At 45.6% G+C, this 17564-nt stretch overlaps 8 protein-coding genes across 8 annotated transcripts; 5 read left to right on the top strand and 3 right to left on the bottom strand.

The window, feature by feature from the left end:
* Positions 1-218: 218 nt before the first annotated feature.
* BDV38DRAFT_287156 (glycoside hydrolase superfamily) lies at positions 219-880 on the bottom strand (the record flags this gene model as incomplete). The annotated part of the gene is made up of 2 exons (XM_032060808.1): positions 219-488; positions 626-880. The coding sequence occupies 2 exons, from the start codon at positions 878-880 to the stop codon at positions 219-221; spliced, it is 525 nt and encodes a 174-aa protein (XP_031909129.1).
* Positions 881-1566: 686 nt separating this feature from the next.
* On the bottom strand, positions 1567-2018 carry BDV38DRAFT_259547 (uncharacterized protein). Its single transcript, XM_032055833.1, has one exon. It carries the CDS (start codon positions 1970-1972, stop codon positions 1586-1588), a length of 387 nt encoding a protein of 128 aa, XP_031909128.1. The 5' UTR covers positions 1973-2018; the 3' UTR covers positions 1567-1585.
* Positions 2019-3240: 1222 nt separating this feature from the next.
* Positions 3241-3992, top strand: BDV38DRAFT_195514 (RBM8 family RNA-binding protein). The gene is made up of 2 exons (XM_032052338.1): positions 3241-3588; positions 3699-3992. Exons 1-2 carry the CDS (start codon positions 3337-3339, stop codon positions 3927-3929), a joined length of 483 nt encoding a protein of 160 aa, XP_031909127.1. The 5' UTR covers positions 3241-3336; the 3' UTR covers positions 3930-3992.
* An 800-nt stretch (positions 3993-4792) lies between these two features.
* Positions 4793-7310, top strand: BDV38DRAFT_259543 (putative glycosyl hydrolase). The gene has a single exon (XM_032055832.1). It carries the CDS (start codon positions 5220-5222, stop codon positions 7065-7067), a length of 1848 nt encoding a protein of 615 aa, XP_031909126.1. The 5' UTR covers positions 4793-5219; the 3' UTR covers positions 7068-7310.
* Positions 7311-9593: 2283 nt separating this feature from the next.
* Positions 9594-10271, top strand: BDV38DRAFT_259541 (uncharacterized protein). Its single transcript, XM_032055831.1, has one exon. The coding sequence runs from the start codon at positions 9817-9819 to the stop codon at positions 10099-10101; it is 285 nt and encodes a 94-aa protein (XP_031909125.1). The 5' UTR covers positions 9594-9816; the 3' UTR covers positions 10102-10271.
* A 2556-nt stretch (positions 10272-12827) lies between these two features.
* On the bottom strand, positions 12828-13531 carry BDV38DRAFT_195473 (uncharacterized protein). The gene has a single exon (XM_032052337.1). The coding sequence runs from the start codon at positions 13492-13494 to the stop codon at positions 13105-13107; it is 390 nt and encodes a 129-aa protein (XP_031909124.1). The 5' UTR covers positions 13495-13531; the 3' UTR covers positions 12828-13104.
* Positions 13532-14355: 824 nt separating this feature from the next.
* On the top strand, positions 14356-15314 carry BDV38DRAFT_195468 (short coiled-coil protein). Its single transcript, XM_032052336.1, has 2 exons — positions 14356-15052; positions 15122-15314. Exons 1-2 carry the CDS (start codon positions 14733-14735, stop codon positions 15306-15308), a joined length of 507 nt encoding a protein of 168 aa, XP_031909123.1. The 5' UTR covers positions 14356-14732; the 3' UTR covers positions 15309-15314.
* A 1289-nt stretch (positions 15315-16603) lies between these two features.
* Positions 16604-17564, top strand: BDV38DRAFT_259535 (uncharacterized protein; the record flags this gene model as incomplete). Its single annotated transcript, XM_032055830.1, has 1 exon — positions 16604-17564. A coding segment is annotated over exon 1 (251 nt), but the record flags the coding sequence as incomplete, so codon positions are not given.

Raw genomic sequence — 17564 nt, 5'->3', positions numbered from 1 at the left:
CCACTCTCATGCATAAGATTAGTCGGGAAAAGCACCCGAGGCTCCCCCTTATCCATAAGAAGCCTAAGCTCACCCATATCATTGGCTTTGTGCTTGTTACCGGTCAAGACACCAATGACGATGGATAAGTGTTGATACCCATTCCATATCCTAGTGGCGTAGGCACCGCTGTTGGTTCCCTGTGTCGATAGCACCGTTACTACCTGCCGTCCTCCTCTTCACTTTACGAAAGCCATCTCGCCTAGGCCTTTCAAGATGGGCGATGCCTGGGTATTGAGGTATTCTGGATCTACCGGAGATGCATGTTTGCGAAGCGTGTTGAGGGTGGCTATTAGTTCATAGAGTGGTGTGTTGGTGTCGTAGTCGGAGAGCCAGAGGGCTTCGCGGTTGTCGGGGTCGTGGGCGCCAGAGAAGTGTTGCTCTCGACCTTGGTATACCATTGGGGTGCCATCACAGAGGATTGTGAAGGCAATGACGTTTTTGGCGAGCTAAGGCGTGGGTGGTCCATTTCGGAGAGTGGGGGTGATAGTTTGAATGTATCGCAGAGACTTAGATTCATGTCTTTTCTGAAGCTAGCAAACCGAGCAACATCATGATTCTTCAAGAATGTAGTTAATGTTATCACGTCACGACAATTGTGCTTCATGATTTCCACTTGGTCCGGTAGGGAGCTGGTATTCCCTCTTGTAAAGGCATATAGGATGGAGAAGTAGGTGGGATAGTTGGGAGCGTTTGTTAAATGGTCCTGGTAGCCGCAGATTCTCTCCATAGACTTATCGAATACTTCGCCGGTGACGAATGCATCGCCTGTCGCTTTTTGGAATAGTGGTAGGAATTCTGGCGTTACATGTTTTGCTGCGTTGATTGTGTATGTCGACATCGTCGCTTGATCCACTTCTCCAACATAGTCTAGACTATCTTATCCTCTGTTTTCAAATTTGGAAGAGAAATAATGTCATCTCCCGCCCTGCACTTCTGAGCAAGAGGATAGACATTATAGTCTGTAATCTTGCAGTCTGGGTTGAAGTACTTGGGAACCTTCAAAAAGGGTAAACATAGTAATGTTGACATTACAGGCATGAGTCGTAGATCCATCTATGCGCGCAAAGCGGTCTGCCATGGCCTGGCTGATGGATCGTAACTTCCAGGCTCTTGTGTATGCTGCTATACCTGGTAAGAGCAGATTGAGGCCTGAAGCAGAGAGAGTCAGTGTATTAATTTCTGCGCAAATATCATTTCGCTTCAGATGATGGGGGGATGGTGTGGGAAGGAAGTTGTAGGCGGTTGTCTGCCATATGCAGGGGAGGGTGTTGCACACAATATATGGTCCGCCTTTAAATTTTCATTCAAAAGCAAGAAGATTGTGAACCAAATGCCTTATAGCGACTCTAAAGAGTTATGACGATCTCCAGATGTTCTTCGATCCATCGTTTTTGTGGAAGGTTATCTCGTGACGATTCTGTCCGTAAGCCTAATGTACATATTCAGTAGCCCTAAGTCACAAGTCATATGGATTGGTCTCCAGGACACACGCATAGACGGCTCGAGACAATGATTTAACTTGTGAGACGCCATATCCAATATGTCAGGCAATAGCAGAATCCTGTTGCAATAAGGTGATATCGTTTTCTTTACCGATTGCGTATGTCTGCTTCCCCTTAGCTTTCAACTCGGCCAATCTGCTCTTGTAAATCTTGATATCCTTCTCAATGGCCCTCCAATTTAGACCCGCAACAGATGGCCTATCCTTCATCCACACCATATCAGACCATTGGTCTGCCGTAATCTTCCCAAAGGATTTGAGTATCAATGCCACTGTTTTCCATTCCACTAGCCGCTCTTCCGGGAGGAATAACTGAAGGGTTTGCCGTGACCAGTCGCACAAATAAAGGTCTTTGTACAATTTACTTTCGAGGTGAGGAGGCGCGAATCCAGAAATCTTCTCCTTCACCGATATCATGCTACCTTTCATGGCACAAGCTGAGCTTCGTATCCGAACGGTGAGTATCAGAGAGCCATCGGCGAGCCCTTCTAGGTTCATGAAATGCAAGTTTGCAGCATCGAGTTGCACACTAAAATTCCAAAACGTATACTTCCTCGCGGGGACATTGATTATCTCGCGCAATATCATGGCGTTTCCGATTGGGTCAAAGATCACATCGATACTGGAGCCTTGCTGATTGAGTGGACGAAATTGGTCAGGCTGGCCACCATACAAGACTATCTCAACCTTTCTGTTCTTCCTGGGATAAGGCTGACAGCCACATTTTGGATCGTCACTAGCCGTACAAAAGAGAGCTTATCAGAGCTTGGGCATCTTGGTTGACAATAATTCAAACCTTACCAGCGCATTCTCGTTTTAGGACTATGATGGCCTCAACGGAGTGTCTTTTCTCTTGCACAAGAAGATACTACCATGTAGAAGATCTTTGTAAAACAACGCATTCTGTGATAGGTTACTAGAGTAGGAACACAAAATAGGTCAAGTGAAGGGCAGCGAGCTTTTATTCACCAATTCATTGCTTACAAGAGACTGGACATAGGACGACACCGTTAGCCACTAGTGAATGAGGACTACTAGAGCCTTCACAACAATGCACTCTATTCATCTTCATTTGCCGTTTTTACCAAGTACTAGTATGTTTTATTCAGTAACCAAGGGCTGTATTGGCTTTGCCCGAAGAAAAAAATCTATACACATTAGTATATATGATGCTACTACTAAAGTATTTGATATTCAGCTGATTTTTACAGAGCATTCTGAGCTCCCAAGGCCAAGCGTGTTATTGTACGGCTTCCTGCTACCAATGTTCTGGAGGGCTTTGTTCTCCTAAATCTAGCCGCTGATTTATTTCTTCTATCTAACACAGCAGATACGCAGCTATAGTGTTTCACAATGTAGTTGTATACTGTTTGAATCTTTGTTTACCCTACATACAATGGACATTCAGAATGTGCTACATGGTACAATTTGCTTGGGTGCCATGTTGGGGCAGGTTAAGCGCGTTCCTTGCCACCTGTTTAGGCTTCTCTTGAGTCTATAACATTCTTTATTTCCGGGAGAATTGAGTATTTTCTTTACTGACCATAGGTTATACAAGCATATTGCTGTTGTGTCCTAGCCATAGTTCCCATCGACCAGGGCTGATAACTCGCGCTTACATAAGCACACCGCGAGCTAACCTCCGGCAATGAATGATCGCTCCCAAAGCATCTCGCGATCCCCAGGCACTTGGAACAATTTCGTCGAGCCGGAACTCGCCTTGTGTTTCTTTTCTCGTGGCAGACTTTTCGGTATATAAACCTTTACCAAATCTCACTCCCTCTAACGCCATCATGTCCGGAGAAATGGAAGTAGACCCGCCAGTTTCGCATGAGCAGGAGGAAGCCCCGGCGCAATCTGGCGGCGGCTTCGAGCCACGAACCCAGGCCGGGGCTGTTGCAGTGCGCAGTATCGAGGGCTGGATTGTGATCGCCACCAATATCCATGAAGAAGCTTCAGAGGAAGATGTGACCGATCTGTTTGCCGAGTATGGAGAGATTAAAAACTTCAACTTGAACCTTGATCGCCGGACGGGTTATGTGAAGGTGGGTTGATATTTACTTGGATTTTGCTTTGCTTTGGTTTCATCACCGGTTTATCGTTGTGGCAGTTATTGAAATGGATATGACGAGATATTGATTGTACATTGCCCCAGGGATACGCCTTGATCGAATATTCCACTCTGCCCGAAGCTACAGAAGCCGTCAAGAACTTGAACGGGACCAAGTTGCTCGATCAGACAATTCAAGTTGACTATGCATTTGTCCGGCCGCCTCCCTCGAACAAAGGCAAGGCTGGTGGGCAAAGGGGCGGTGGTCGTGGTGGACGAGGCCGCAGCAGGAGTCGCGAGAGGAGTCGCAGCCCCGGCGCGGATGAGAGGGATTAGGCTATGTCATTCAGATTGGTTCTGTAGACCCCTTCTACCAGTTCCGGAATATGTGGCTTGATATAGCCCCGGCATAGTTTCCCTTTCTATTTTCCACATGTCCCAGTTCACCTGCGTCGGTTTTTTTCATGGGAAGGTTATGCCACGGTTGAGAATCATGAAGACGTTGGTTCTGGTTTCGACTTCTACGCACCGCTTCGATAGACATTGATTACTAGGGTGAATGTGCTTCCGGCCAGCATTATCTCTTGGGGGGCCTTCACAGGGTCGTTGTCTGACGGGATGGTTTTCCAAAGAGATACATGCTGGCGTCATGATCTAATAGCAATCCGGTACGACGGCGCACTTCAGGAAGATACCCGATCGCTTGCTAACATTGGGGATAGAAAAGACTCCAATTATTATGATTTCGCATTACTAGGATATCCAAAAAATTGACTACTAGTTGATTCCGCGTGATAACGCATGATATGCAATGATCCATGCGGCTTTTGTCTTAATTTGCTTGCTTTTAGCTCCATACTTCTGTGTTGGCACAACAGCGGAACATTTTTCATTGAGAATTGGGTTGTAGTTGCAACTAGCGTATCGAATTAGAAGGTCTGCTGATCCTGTAAAGTTAAGCTACTGTTCCATTAAGCATTTCAATTGGAATACGAAGACGATATCAGAAGACTACGTAGGGACTCATGATCTAGTTTTCAAGGGCGCGTGACACCATATGAAGAAACAACAAGGGTTTTGAGAGAGCCCTTTTTTGTATTGAAGGTAGTTGAACCAGAAGGATTTCAATTAATCGTTGTACTGTGTGAGTAGAAACAATCAGAAGTACTACTACTTACCCTAACCGGGTTTCCAAAGACGGCACGCATTCCAGAGAAGGACCAGTTAGGGTATAAAAGCGCCGGCTTGGTTCCCGCTGGACCTTCCGCGTCGTTTTTAAGTGCAAACTTAACCCCCGCACTGCCCCCCACCAACTTCCTCCACTATGGTGAGTGCGACCTCGTCGTACAACTGGGAGAACATGGCTTAAATTTCATACTTCTACTCTTCACTCAATTGATCGCAGGACGCTCTCTTCCTTTCCTTTACAATTTGAAGTTCTCGTCCACCCGTTCAAGGGTTTCCCCCATCTTGCATTGGAAAGCATCTTTAATTGGTGGGGGTTTCCTCAAGTCGAGGACCCCCTGTCCGTTGGAAGCTCCCTTCATTAAATTAACCACTATACAATTGATCTTTTTAGCACCGGGAGTTTCAAAGAAGACCGGACATATATAGAATACAGGGACCATGGCTGCATTCTCACGCATCCTTAGATTCATTTGCATATTTATGCTTCTATGTCGTACCCATGCGCTGGCGCTGCGGTCGCAAGACATACTGGGGCCACCTCCCGAGGCACCATTCGTGCTGGATGCACCAGCCGATTCATCGTCAAGCCAATCAAGCCTGCCTCCCTTGGAATCGCCTCCCGAACCTAGCGAATCTGTCGGCCGCACGCTGCAAGATTTGCTTCACGCCCTGAATGTGATGCAGGACAGTTACTTTGAGCTATGGCAAGGTACATGGCCCTCTAGTATCGATTGGACTGCTGCTGTGATCGGTACGCATCTCTCGGCCTCAGTCGCATCATTGTCATCCTCCACGGACGATGCTTCGTCTAGTATTTTCTCAGATGCCGATGTCTCAGCTGTCAAGCATCGCTCTTTATCCTTTGAGAACCTGATCAACCACTTCTTTGACCAGACTGTAGCGTTCTATTTTGGTGAAGATGCCTTTGCAGTGAGAAATCAGGCCTACGACGATATGCTGTGGGTTGTACTGGGTTGGTTGGAGAACCTCAAGCTGCAGGTATTGCACTCAGATTTGCACTTTGACGGGCCTTCGGGGTCCAACCTAACCAGGAGACACCACTGGCATGGGGCTCAGTTCCGTACCCCGGCTGCTCATAGAGCGAGGCTCTTCTATGGGCTTGCGTCCGGTGGGTGGGATATCTCCCTCTGCGGAGGTGGAATGATTTGGAACCCGCGCTTAACGCCTTATAAGAACGCCATAACGAACGAGCTGTATATATCGGCTAGCATTGGGATGTATCTCTATTTCCCAGGTGATGTGATTGACTCACCTTTCGTACCGAGCAGCGTTGACGATCAGATATGGTCGGATGGTTATCCTCACCACCCCGCTCATCTGCAGGCTGCGATCGAGGGGTACAAATGGCTCAACGCCTCGCACATGACGGGGATCGGGGGACTTTATGGGGATGGTTTCCATATCAGCGGGTGGAAGAGCGCTGAAGAGCCCGGCACCCGCAAGTGTGACATCCTGAATAAGATGGCATACACGTATAATCAAGGAGTGATCCTCAGCGGGCTGAGGGGCCTCTGGCTAGCCACTGCTTCGTGGCAGTACTTATACGATGGGCATGAACTTGTCCGCAACGTTATAGACGCAACAGGGTGGCACAACAAGAAAAGTAAGAAATGGGCCGGCCTCGGCCGTGGAGGCGTTTTGGAGGAGGCATGCGACTCCGGGGGCAGCTGTTCTCAAGATGGACAAACATTCAAAGGAATCTTCTTCAATCATCTAGCGGAATTCTGTCGACCCATCCGCCCGCAAGAGGAACGCTTTTTGGCGAGTGCAAACCAGACGACGGGACCAGGCAGCGACTGGGAGTACATCCATGATTGGCATCAAGCACAGTGCCGCAAATATCGGCCTTGGATCGAACACAATGCCGAGGCCGCTCTGATGACTCGAGACAAGGACGGCAAGTTTGGCATGTGGTGGGGCAGGCGATACGGTGAAACTGATCACGCTGTCATCTACGAAAGCCCTCTGCCCCCGGATGCGGTTGACTATCGGAACTATGGCGACCACGTACACGGCTCTCAGCTACTTCACGGGACATCCCGTTCATCCGGAGATTTCAGATTTGGAGTGGAGAGACCAGTATACCCCGCATATGTACCCGGCCAGACACGTTCTACTGGTGATGCAATTGCTCTTGGGCTGCATCAGACGGACTATAACGACCGAGGCCGCGGGAGGACTGTGGAGACGCAATCTGGAGGTGTAGCTGTCCTGCGAGCCTTGTACCAGTGGAAACTGAGCGCATCTCATCCCAGTGCTGCCTAAATTTGGCCATTGGATGGGAGTCATTTTTCCGTGTGTTGCGTTGTATAAATTATATGGGAGCATTCTTACGATTGGTTATGTTTTGGCGTTTGGTCTGAGTTATAAGGCCCGGCGTTGAGGGAGTTGGCCAGCGTAGCCAACGCAAGGATTGGTTCTATCGGAAGTAAAGATGCCATGATCATTGGTTTGCTAGTATTGGTCCAATGTATATTTTATTTTTATTTTTTTATTTCTTTTATTTTCTTTTTTTTTGCACTCGTCCTGTTACATCTGGGACGAGCTTAGGCCACCTGGTCTAGGATCAAGGGAGACAAGACTCTCGTTACCTTGCTCACGTCGACCGGTCAAACGGGTTCTATTTTTGATCACCAGGTCTCTTGTCGGACAAACTTTACTAGTATCCAAGCAAGGTAAACTAATTCCCCTCCTGTGAAGGCAGTAGGATGATGTATTCAAGAACACACGAGGCCGTCCCAACAACCGGGATCGATGATCGGACATACATACCCATCCCTTCTGCATGTCGGAAGCACATTGGTGCTCCGGAGCAAGGGTTAATGCTGCAGAGTCACAGTCATTCAACGGAGTAAAAGTACGGGATTTGAATGGGTTATGAAGTAGGTGGTAACCTACCTAGACAGTATGTACATACCGCTGGGTTTCCCTCCCCTACTTAACCGTCTATCAATGCACTTGGCCGAACCCAAACTAACCCCATCATGAATTCCGAACGGGCATCTTCGCTGGAGAGACGAGACAACAAGGCATTTCTTTGACCATTTACCATTCCAAGGGAACATATGGTACAATCACACCCCACACACACAATTACCTCACTAAGTATGTACATATGTACCTACCTACGTACTTACCTATAGGGGAGAGAGGACATAAGGAGTAATGCCGAGTAAGTTGACCACTAGTCACGCCGATACCAACCTATCGATTTCCCCAGAGTCCTCACTTAAAACCCAACCCTACGATCCGTAAAAAAAATTAAAACCCTAGTCAACAAAAAATACATCCGTCACCGTCCCAGTTCTCCGGAGAAACTCATTTTAAGATGGGAAAATCAGGGAATGGAAAAATGGAAGGGGGGAAGGGGGAAAAAAGAAGGGGAGGGATTGAAATGCCGTGCCAAGGTTTCCCCTAGTTCGGGTTCTTGGGTTCAAATCGATGGGTATGGCTTGAAGCCACATGCAACTAGTGCCGGAGCGTTTATCTTGTTCTTTCCTTTTCTTTTTTTGGCTCTTTCTTTTTGATACTTGATCATTGATGCCTTTCATGAGTTATTTTGTATGTCGGGAAGTTTGGGGACTATGGAGTGAGTAGGGTTGTGGGTGGTTGGGTTGCGTACTAAGTAAAGGTAGAGAGAGTCATGGTCATGCATAATTCGAGATAAAATCCAATATCAGAGTTAGATGACTCGGTGAAGAGAAATCGATCAAGTGATCAAATAGTAGTTTTGCAAAGCACAAGAACATCTTATATTAAACTTCCCAGCAGCACGGCAGAGAAGGAATAATTTGGTTGGGTGGGGGGAGACTTGGAGGAAAGAAATGAGGGTCATGAATGGGAATGGTGGAAATGGTCAAATCAGCGTTGGACACTGCTCGCTGATCGACAGTCGGTTTAGCATCGTCATTCGGTCAGGGATGGAGGAAAGAATCCATGGATGAACTGCGGAAATTAAAATGACCCTATGATAAGACTTGGAACTGACATCGGGTTAGGTTATGTTAGGTAGACATGCAAAACGGTGGGGAGGGGACGAAGGAGGAAAAAGGAAGGTAATAATGGCTCTCTGTTCGTTCCATTAGTATTAGACAATAAGCCTCATCTGGTCTCTTTTGATTTTTGATTTCCTTCTTTGACTTTCCTCTGACGTTTACATTCAGTTGTTACGGAGTATCCTCATGAGTTAATTTCGCCTCTCTGGTTGCTTTCGGCCGCAACCATAGTGGCGGGAAGGATTGAAGGGTTCCAAGTTGAAGGGTTGATTGATTGATTGATTGATTTTCCCGTAAGATCAGTGGAGTCGGTCACGCGGATAAGGAACTGCGCGGTACCTTTTTACTTCTGGTTATTTTACTGTATTCGATCGTTAGGCGCAATACCGTATGGTCAACCGATTGCTAGTATGTATACATCAGATGAACAGGAATGGATGGGGGTTCCATGTTGTTGATGACAGTAGGACTGACGATGCTGACCATCAAGGTGAACGAACTTGATTGATAGCGGATAGAGAGAAAAGAAAAGAAAATATAAGGTGAGGGTAGCTAGATACTCGCGTTTTGAGCGGTTAGGTCAAAAAGCGCTTAGGCATTGATCTCTTTTTCTTTTTCTAAATCAGTAATAGTAAGCAGCATGATTTTCGCTGTTTTTTCTTTTTTCCTTGATTGTAGTCTCGATGTACACAAGTATGTACAGACGTGGAAGGATGACATTAGAATTCCGCTACCAGAAACCCGCTGTCGCTGTCGCTGTCAAATGGACAACTGTCATTCTGGATCAATGAATGAAAAAAAAAAAAAAAGGTCACAAGCCCACTCACCCACAGAGACACACATACACACGTCCGCGCGCGCGCCGCCGCCTCTTCCCCCCCAAACGGCAAAGTTCAAGTCAAAAGTGGACGCATGCGAGCTCAGTTCACGTCGGATGCGGGGGGAAGGAGGCGCTCAAGGAACACTTGCCACTGGTTCCACGCTGAGCCGTTGATTCGGCTGGATGAACATTTAGCCTCATGTTGGTTCATACTATTTACCTTTTTTCATTTTCTATTCTGAAGAGGGCTGAGTACGTAGGATCGAGGAAATCGTATCATGAAGATACGGGAGAGGGTCATCTTCAGACCAATTGCTTTCCGTCGTTCTTATTCTACTTGGGTCTCTTTGGTCTGATCGCCGCCGTCCGACGGTATGCGGTGATGCTTGTCAACTGGGGGGAACTTGGATACATGCAAGCCTTTTTACGCCTTGCGGCAATTAAACTTCCAAGATCGTGGGTTTATCTGTTTATTTTATTTTAATTTATTTTTCAGCGGTCGGATCTTGAGTTTGGTTCGTATCCTGGGATGTTGTTATATAGTGGTCCATAATTAAGGAACTATCTTACTGTCTGGGAGTATTTGTGGTTGGTGTTTTAATTGTTATTCATATTAATCTTGATCGGGCGAGTTATCGACTGGATGGCCTAATTTTGGAAGAAACGTCAACAATGAATCAGATAGGTATCTCCATCACTACGTGTACTTCCCTTCAAGACCCTCCATATATACTTCTGTAGTTCCATAAATAGTCGGAGCCGAGAATACATAACCGGAAATGGGGCAGTACTTTTGGACACCCCGAATAAAAATGGTACTTGTATGTATGGACTGTATGTACTCAGTACACAGTGTACAGTATACTCTTACTATACGTATGTACCTACCGAGGTCCTCCATACATAACACACCGGATAGATCCAATCGATAATGTAATGCAATAAGTAAACGTTAAGATAATATTAGGCACTGTGTAATCATATCCATTATCGTCGTGGATTAGTGTACGGAGGATAGAATTTAGGGGACTTTTGTCGTCTTGTCCCCTATGACGTGCTGTGCCGTCATGGGAGTCGAATCCTCACCGCAGCAAAGAACACCAACTTCCAATAACCTAAGCACCAAAGCCACCCCCGTACGGCGGACTCCGAAGAACCAGTAAGGGGATGTCCTTTGTCTCTGCCCGAATCGGGCAAGAATTGGCACAAATAAAAGAAATTGAAAATCATCCCAAAGCCTTGAACCCACTTAACCTTTCGACCTTTTGGACTTTATTAAACCTTACGTGGAAATTTCGGATCCTTCCCCGAAACGTCTAAATTGATCGCATCCATCGTCCTCGGGCAATTTATTCATCATTATTGAATTGAGGGTTTTTTCATCCATTCTTTTGGGTCGACTTATCCCCTTTTGGGGGGGTTTCCTTGTTTTTCTTCTTTTCCTTTTTAATATTTTTTTTTTTTAGCTTGTCGAATAGGGATTATAGATCTGACTATAGATACAGGATGTTGCATACAGATTATCGAGTCCTGGCTAGTATAATGATCCCAAGTATAGCCTTAAACGGGGTTTGGGGATTCTGCAGGTCTCCATCCGTAGTCAGCAGTGACTCTGTTCCATGGGTGAAAGGATGCTACAATCGAATATGCTCCCCAAAAGAAAATGAAAAATAAATTATGGTTTCTTTTTTTTGAAAAATAAAATAAAATAAAATAAATAAATAATAATATAATTTAATAGCAGTAAATACCCCATATCTGGATTATGATGTCAACTCTTTAATATTTTCCAAAATCACGATCAGCGAAAGCAATCGGACGTATTCTGATTCGGCCTTTCTTTCAATGCACCCCCCGATGACGATTGGTGTTGGTTGTGGATCGGCATTCCTGCACATCCTTTTCCCGGTTTCACCTTTTTTCCTCCTCTTTTTTCGCGTTTGGTTTTCTGCTTAATTAGGCGCTCGCGGACACGATCCGCCAGAAAACTCTCGAACCCACGGGAATGGATCGTCCTGCTCTCAAGCCGTTTGACTCGTGGACCGAAGGGGAAAGTTCAACGTTGGACTAACAAGCTTAGACCCTAGGCGGTTGACACCTTTTACACCATGTGGACACGAGTAAGGATCTATCCCGCTTCGAGTATCCAGTCGGTACTGGGTACTTCACGGGGCAAGCCTACCTAGCGAGGTACCTGTGAGTAAAAAGGAGCGTAAGCAGTTTTGTCTGACGATAACAGAAGAGGAATTTCGCCGAAGAACGAGGAACATGTACTGTTGGATGGAGTTTCAGCTGGTTGTTTGGGCGATGGCACCGAGTTTTGGACTCTGAATATAGTTTGATATCATAGGCTCTCCTGGAAAGTTGGCAGGCTTTCCTGGATCCATGTAGTGCATACATAGTCTGCTGGTTTCGAGAGATGGAGAATTAAATGCATTTCGCTCGATCGACATTGCATGACCTTTTCTTTTTTGTATCCCTGAGACGTTTGATGATTCATAAGGCTTTTTCTTTTCTTTTCTTTCTTTTTCTTTTCTTTTTTTTTTTTTCTGTTCGCCTGCAGAATTGATATTCCTCATAAACTGAGCAGATACGCAGAAGTAAAAAAGTACGTGCCCCGTGGCGGTATGATCCATCACCTCGGCACATCGGGACGTTCCCAATATCGAGGACCATGGAATGCCCATCGCTTAGCGATTTGGGCTTGAAGACGATCGACTCGTGATAAAAGTATAGTGCGATATAGTCGAGCAATAGTTAAATGTTACCGAGTCAAGTAGTATGATTGTTGATATTAAGCGGCACCCATGTCATCAGGTGAGGTTGCATGCGAACCAAACAGATTGTATCATTGCAAGGGACAGACAGAAGGTATAGTCATCATGGGTTCCCTGATGGATAAGTTCATCCAATGTGAGTTCTTCCGTAGTTAATTTGTTCTCGTTGTTTGTTTGTTCGACCTCACTAATATCTTGGGAGTCCTTTTTCTTTCAAAAAAATTATTATTATTGTTTTATTATTATTATTATTATTATTATTATTCCTTTCTCTCCTCAGCCTACGGATCATCATACTGGCGGTGGATGAATGAGGATCAACCTCGAATTTCACCGATGAGGGGCGCTGGTTGGTTGATATTCGCCCCCCTCAAGGGGGACGGGGGGTTCCTCAGTGTCGAACCACAGAGAGAAGTGCACCCTCCCAGCAACCAGACTAACGTGGACTAAAGGAAACTAAAAATTCCAACTAAGAAAACGAACTAAAGGGGGACCGAACCCCTAAAAGGTTCAAGTCAAATCCTCCTCCACCCAACCACGCCATCCCAATCAGGTGCTCCTCACCGAAACATCAATACTTGATACTACCACGACTAGCTGACCCTCTGTGCTTCCTCCCAGGTACGTACGTACTATGGACCATACTAAGGCATTTTAGTATAGTTCCGTGTCCATTACATACCATACCCCCAAGGTCACAAAAACTGCGTTTATGATCGTTCCCAGTGGCGGCCACGAGTCTTTTGAGCCACCCAACTTTGTTTCGAAACCCATGTATCAGGAGAAAGGGATCGTATGAATATCAGCGTCGTATTATAGAGGTAAAATATAAGCATATATATATATATATATAATAATTTCAGAAAATTTGATGGAAAAAGGACATGCCCTATGGGATAATTAATAAGTACGAAATAAACAAAATAGGTCGATGTACGTATGTAGGAGTTCCTCACGCAGGAGAGACCAAATAATAAAAGACAGGGAGAAAAAAAAAAAGAAAAGAAAAAGAAAAAGTCATACAAAGACTCAGCAATCATACTACTCAATACTGTGACTACTTCCTCAGCGTTGTACAGCTCCATCATAGGTACAACCATGATACTTGCTTCTGCCCAACGGATAGGTGTCTCCTGGAAGTACCCCCATAGTATCCGTCATTAGTCTCTTTTCCTTTTCTTTCATGTATAATTACGAGCGGAAAATTCACCACCGCTACTCTGGATGGATTCTCTCCATTGATTATTTTATTTGATTTGATTTTTTTTTTTTAAATTATTATTTGATTTAATAATTTTTTGTTTAATCAACTCCCCTCTGCCTGTTTCTCTTATCCTGTCTCTCTGCCTGTGTCTCTCTCACGTACTCTCTTTCTCCGCGCAGCTTTTTTCTTTTTCTTTTTTTTTTTTCTTTTATTTTTTTGACCCTCAGACCCTCCCCTCATCCCTCCATCCCTCCCTCTCACATTTCATCATTTTCCCATCCCCTTTTTTTTTTTCCGTGTTCTTTGTGATTGTGTTTGATTGTTACCAGAACCCACTCTCTACACTATACCCGAACGGCTTTCTTTCCCACTGCTGTTAGTCTGCCCGTTTTCGGATCATTCGACGAGTTCATCTCCTTCGTCCTTTTTTCTTTCTCTCTATTTTTTTTTTCTCTTTTCTGTTCCTCTAATTCCTTTTCCCTAGTCCATCGTCGACCATACATCAGGAGGATAAACGAAGGAAGAACACCAAAAGGGAAACAACAAGAAAAGAAGTGAAGAAAAAGAAATTAAATATAAAGAACCAGAGGGCAATTCAATCCACCGGGAGCATTCTTGAATTGCTTTGTCCGGAGTATCGGTTGCCTTCCCAACTTTCGCTTAACCGACGCGATTTCACCCCCCTCCCCCGAACTCTTTGACCCTCTCTACTCCCCTCCTCTCTTCAATCCATTATCTCTTTCCTCACCCCTGGATTGTGCCTGAGCATCGTTGCTAGTTGTGGCTTCTCTTGCGCTGTCTTTCCCCCCCAGTTTTCTATCGCTGTATTCGGGATTTAGCGTTTCCGATACCCATTCTGGAGACTACTCCTCGTTCCAACGCCGTCGATTTTCGCCAAGCTACCTCCGGCGGAAACACAGATTTCTCGATCTGGGGTTAATCGCTAGAGGTAGTCCGACCAGCTGCGATTGAATTTGCTACTAATTGTGCTGGAAACCGAAACCCACTCTGGAGACGTGGAAACCCGCCACATCAACCATACTTTCGTCCCCCTAAATTCTTCGAGGGAGCCACCACCCAGCCCTAGACGTCCTTAAATTCCACCAGAACGCCACCAGGGACAGACAGAAAAGCATGGCGTCAACCTCCGATGTGCACGGTTCCTCTCCCGTTCCGACGATGCCCCAGCCAAATGACAACGGCCGCGCACACATGTCCTCCCTTTCCTCATCATCTTCTATCTCTGACGCAGAAACCGAACGCCGCGGTCGTTCCGAACGTCCTCGTATGGCCAGTCGGAAACCCAGTGCCTCCATACTAGTTCCCCGAGACCACCCTGAGATTGAAATTGAAGAAGAAGAATTCCCCCCGGATGACGCACGCGCGATGAGTCCCCGACGTAACTCGGCTGATCTGGAGCGACTGGGCAAGGAAGCCAGACAGACCTTGCAGGAGTGAGTATCTACATTACGGGCTATTATCTCGTATTTGTTGCTTGATGCGTTTGCTGATGATCGTTCTAGACAAGCAAAGGCGCTCCAGTCCTCCCTTCAGGCACTTGCCGAACGTATCGAAGCAGTGAAATCGGATCACGACAAACTCGAAAGTGAAAACAAATTCTTGCAGGACTACATTGGTGGACTGACCCAAAAAATGACCAAGAGTGAAATGACGAGATCCAGCACCAAGGTCAGAAAGTCGCAGAAATAGGCGTGACGCCCATCAAACATCCCGGCTGGTAGAGCCCATGACAGGGCTAGCGGTGTCTCCACTTGTATAGCGAAAACAAAAGAACTGTACGAGATACGTCTCCGCCATGGTTTGATTGTACATTTCAGCAATTACGCATATCACCTTGGGTCTCCCCTGGCGACACGTTCTTTTGACTGGTTGTCGGAGCACCATCCGTTGTGCGGACGATCACACCCCGCACTATACTACGTTATCAACATTACGAGAGAAATCGATTCTTTGACTGCATGTCGTGCGGCGGAGTCGGAATGACAATGGCGCTTATCCGGGAGCCACTCGTGCTACATTTGGCGTCAAACCGATGTCATTCGTTACCAATTCATCTTCTGATTTGTTACTTCCACGGCGGACGTATCGCACAATAACTTCGCCACAGTCGACTTCACCAGATTACCCTTGCCACTCTTAGCCAATAAATCGGGGCAGAATCCGGTGTTTTCCCTCGGTCGATGCATGGAGATTGCCACTGTGTTTTACTATAGCGAAATTCGAATGACATGGTTGCTCCTGTGACATCATTTCACACCGGTGTATCGGTTAGGAGCATGCGACTTTGGCTTGGCGACGATCAATGCTGGAACCCGATCACACCGATCTTCGTATCGACCAGGTGATGTCTTGCGTGATGGGGCATCGTGGTCTCCTGTGCCGACCAGGTCCATCTTCAACTGTCCATATTGACTTGATTCTACTTCTGTCTTACCTTTTTTTCTTTTTTCTTTTTTTTTTCTTTCAACCTCCTTTTTCTCTTCGATTTTCTTTTATCCTCATACTGGGAGGCAATCTGTACTTGTGGCATACATAGCACGCTCGGCGTTCGGAAATTACTGGGGATTACCTATTAGACTTGTTTGATTGATTCGACAGGAAACCGCACTGGGCGCATTTGTTCTCATGGCTTGCAAAAAGGCGAGGCGGGGAGAGGAAGCATTTTCACGGAGCAGCCCGTTGTTTTGTTTGTTTTCTATTTCAACATCATGATTATCGTGTACATTGGGATCGTCCCGGTCTGACGATTCAGCTTGATATTGTTTGGCTTTGAAGACATTTGCTTAAACATACCCAGAAGCGAGCGGTTTGATTGAATACAGAGATACTGATATACTGTTTTTCCCCTCTTGTGTAATATATGCCGTAAGTTGTGTAGGGAGTAGTTGCTGATACCAAGCTTCCCCCTTCCACCAACACCCAACCTAACACCAGATCTGACCTTACTACTAGTACGATCGTATGTCCCAAGCCGATGGATAGTCAAAAAAAGCCTCAAACGCCACAATAATCCCCAATCTCAACCACCTACCTAAACACTCCGTCCCTAGTACTAGACTATACTAGCACCATCTCAGCCACGCCCATAATAGATTTTACCCCAAACTATACAATAATATCAAAACCAAATAAATAAATAAAAAAATCATTATAAAAAAAAAGGAAAAGAAAAACCCCCCTTAATCCAAAGATCCCCAAAGCCCCCAAACCCTCGAATGACATCATAAAATCTACACAACCATCATCTCCCAACCCAAACGCCCCATGCCAAAGAGAACCAGAAAAAGAAAATAAAAAAAGGACAGACAATAAAACCCAATATTATAATAACAGATGCTAATACATCATACCATAACGCAAAAAGAAAAAGAAAGCAAAGAAAACAAAAGCTACTATCCCCGGTCGATCTCAAGCAAAGTTCAGCAGAAAAGGATAATTAAGGAAGATGGTTCCCGCGCGCCGCATACGTCATGTTTCAGGTTTGAGGCTGAGCTGCATCTTTTCCTCATTCTTTTTGCCTTTTTTTTGTTTTTGTTTTTGTTTTTATTTTATTTCACAGTTGTGGCTGGGGAGTTTGGGACTGAGTGAGTGGTGATGGTGCGCGTAGAGATTGCGATTGTTGGGTATTTTGTGATATGATATGATGGTTGTTTTTGTTTTTCTGGATATGGTGGTGTGGTTTTGATGTATGGGGATTTTTGGTTTTTATGTTTGGTCTCTATATGTATGTATGTTATAGGTTCTGTACGTACGAAGTATGTTTCTATCTACTATAGTTGGTTATTGCTATAGGAGGTTATGATGGATTTGGGGGTACTTGATAATATTGTCGTGTTTTGTGTTTTGTGTTTTGTTTCGTCGAGTCCGGGACTCTCTGTCTTATCTTATGTGTCATTTGGAACTAAGCGTTTAAGCGTGTTTGCCTCTTTTTAGGGGGGGGGGGGG

This window comes from Aspergillus pseudotamarii, assembly GCF_009193445.1.
Source record: "Aspergillus pseudotamarii strain CBS 117625 unplaced genomic scaffold BDV38scaffold_72, whole genome shotgun sequence".
Classification (NCBI taxonomy): Eukaryota; Fungi; Ascomycota; class Eurotiomycetes; order Eurotiales; family Aspergillaceae; genus Aspergillus; species Aspergillus pseudotamarii.
This window is presented reverse-complemented; position numbering and strand designations above follow the sequence as displayed.

What these genes read in the sequence shown, in the direction of transcription:
- BDV38DRAFT_195514 (XM_032052338.1), top strand. Translation starts at nt 3,337, where the DNA reads ATGTCCGGAGAAATGGAAGTAGACCCGCCAGTTTCGCATGAGCAGGAG. An exon ending in GCCGGACGGGTTATGTGAAG is followed by an intron (nt 3,589 to 3,698) that starts GTGGGTTGATAT and finishes ACATTGCCCCAG; the next exon opens with GGATACGCCTTGATCGAATA.
- BDV38DRAFT_195473 (XM_032052337.1), bottom strand. Translation starts at nt 13,494, where the DNA reads ATGGTTGTACCTATGATGGAGCTGTACAACGCTGAGGAAGTAGTCACA.
- BDV38DRAFT_259543 (XM_032055832.1), top strand. Translation starts at nt 5,220, where the DNA reads ATGGCTGCATTCTCACGCATCCTTAGATTCATTTGCATATTTATGCTT.
- BDV38DRAFT_195468 (XM_032052336.1), top strand. Translation starts at nt 14,733, where the DNA reads ATGGCGTCAACCTCCGATGTGCACGGTTCCTCTCCCGTTCCGACGATG. An exon ending in GCCAGACAGACCTTGCAGGA is followed by an intron (nt 15,053 to 15,121) that starts GTGAGTATCTAC and finishes TGATCGTTCTAG; the next exon opens with ACAAGCAAAGGCGCTCCAGT.
- BDV38DRAFT_259547 (XM_032055833.1), bottom strand. Translation starts at nt 1,972, where the DNA reads ATGAAAGGTAGCATGATATCGGTGAAGGAGAAGATTTCTGGATTCGCG.
- BDV38DRAFT_259541 (XM_032055831.1), top strand. Translation starts at nt 9,817, where the DNA reads ATGTTGGTTCATACTATTTACCTTTTTTCATTTTCTATTCTGAAGAGG.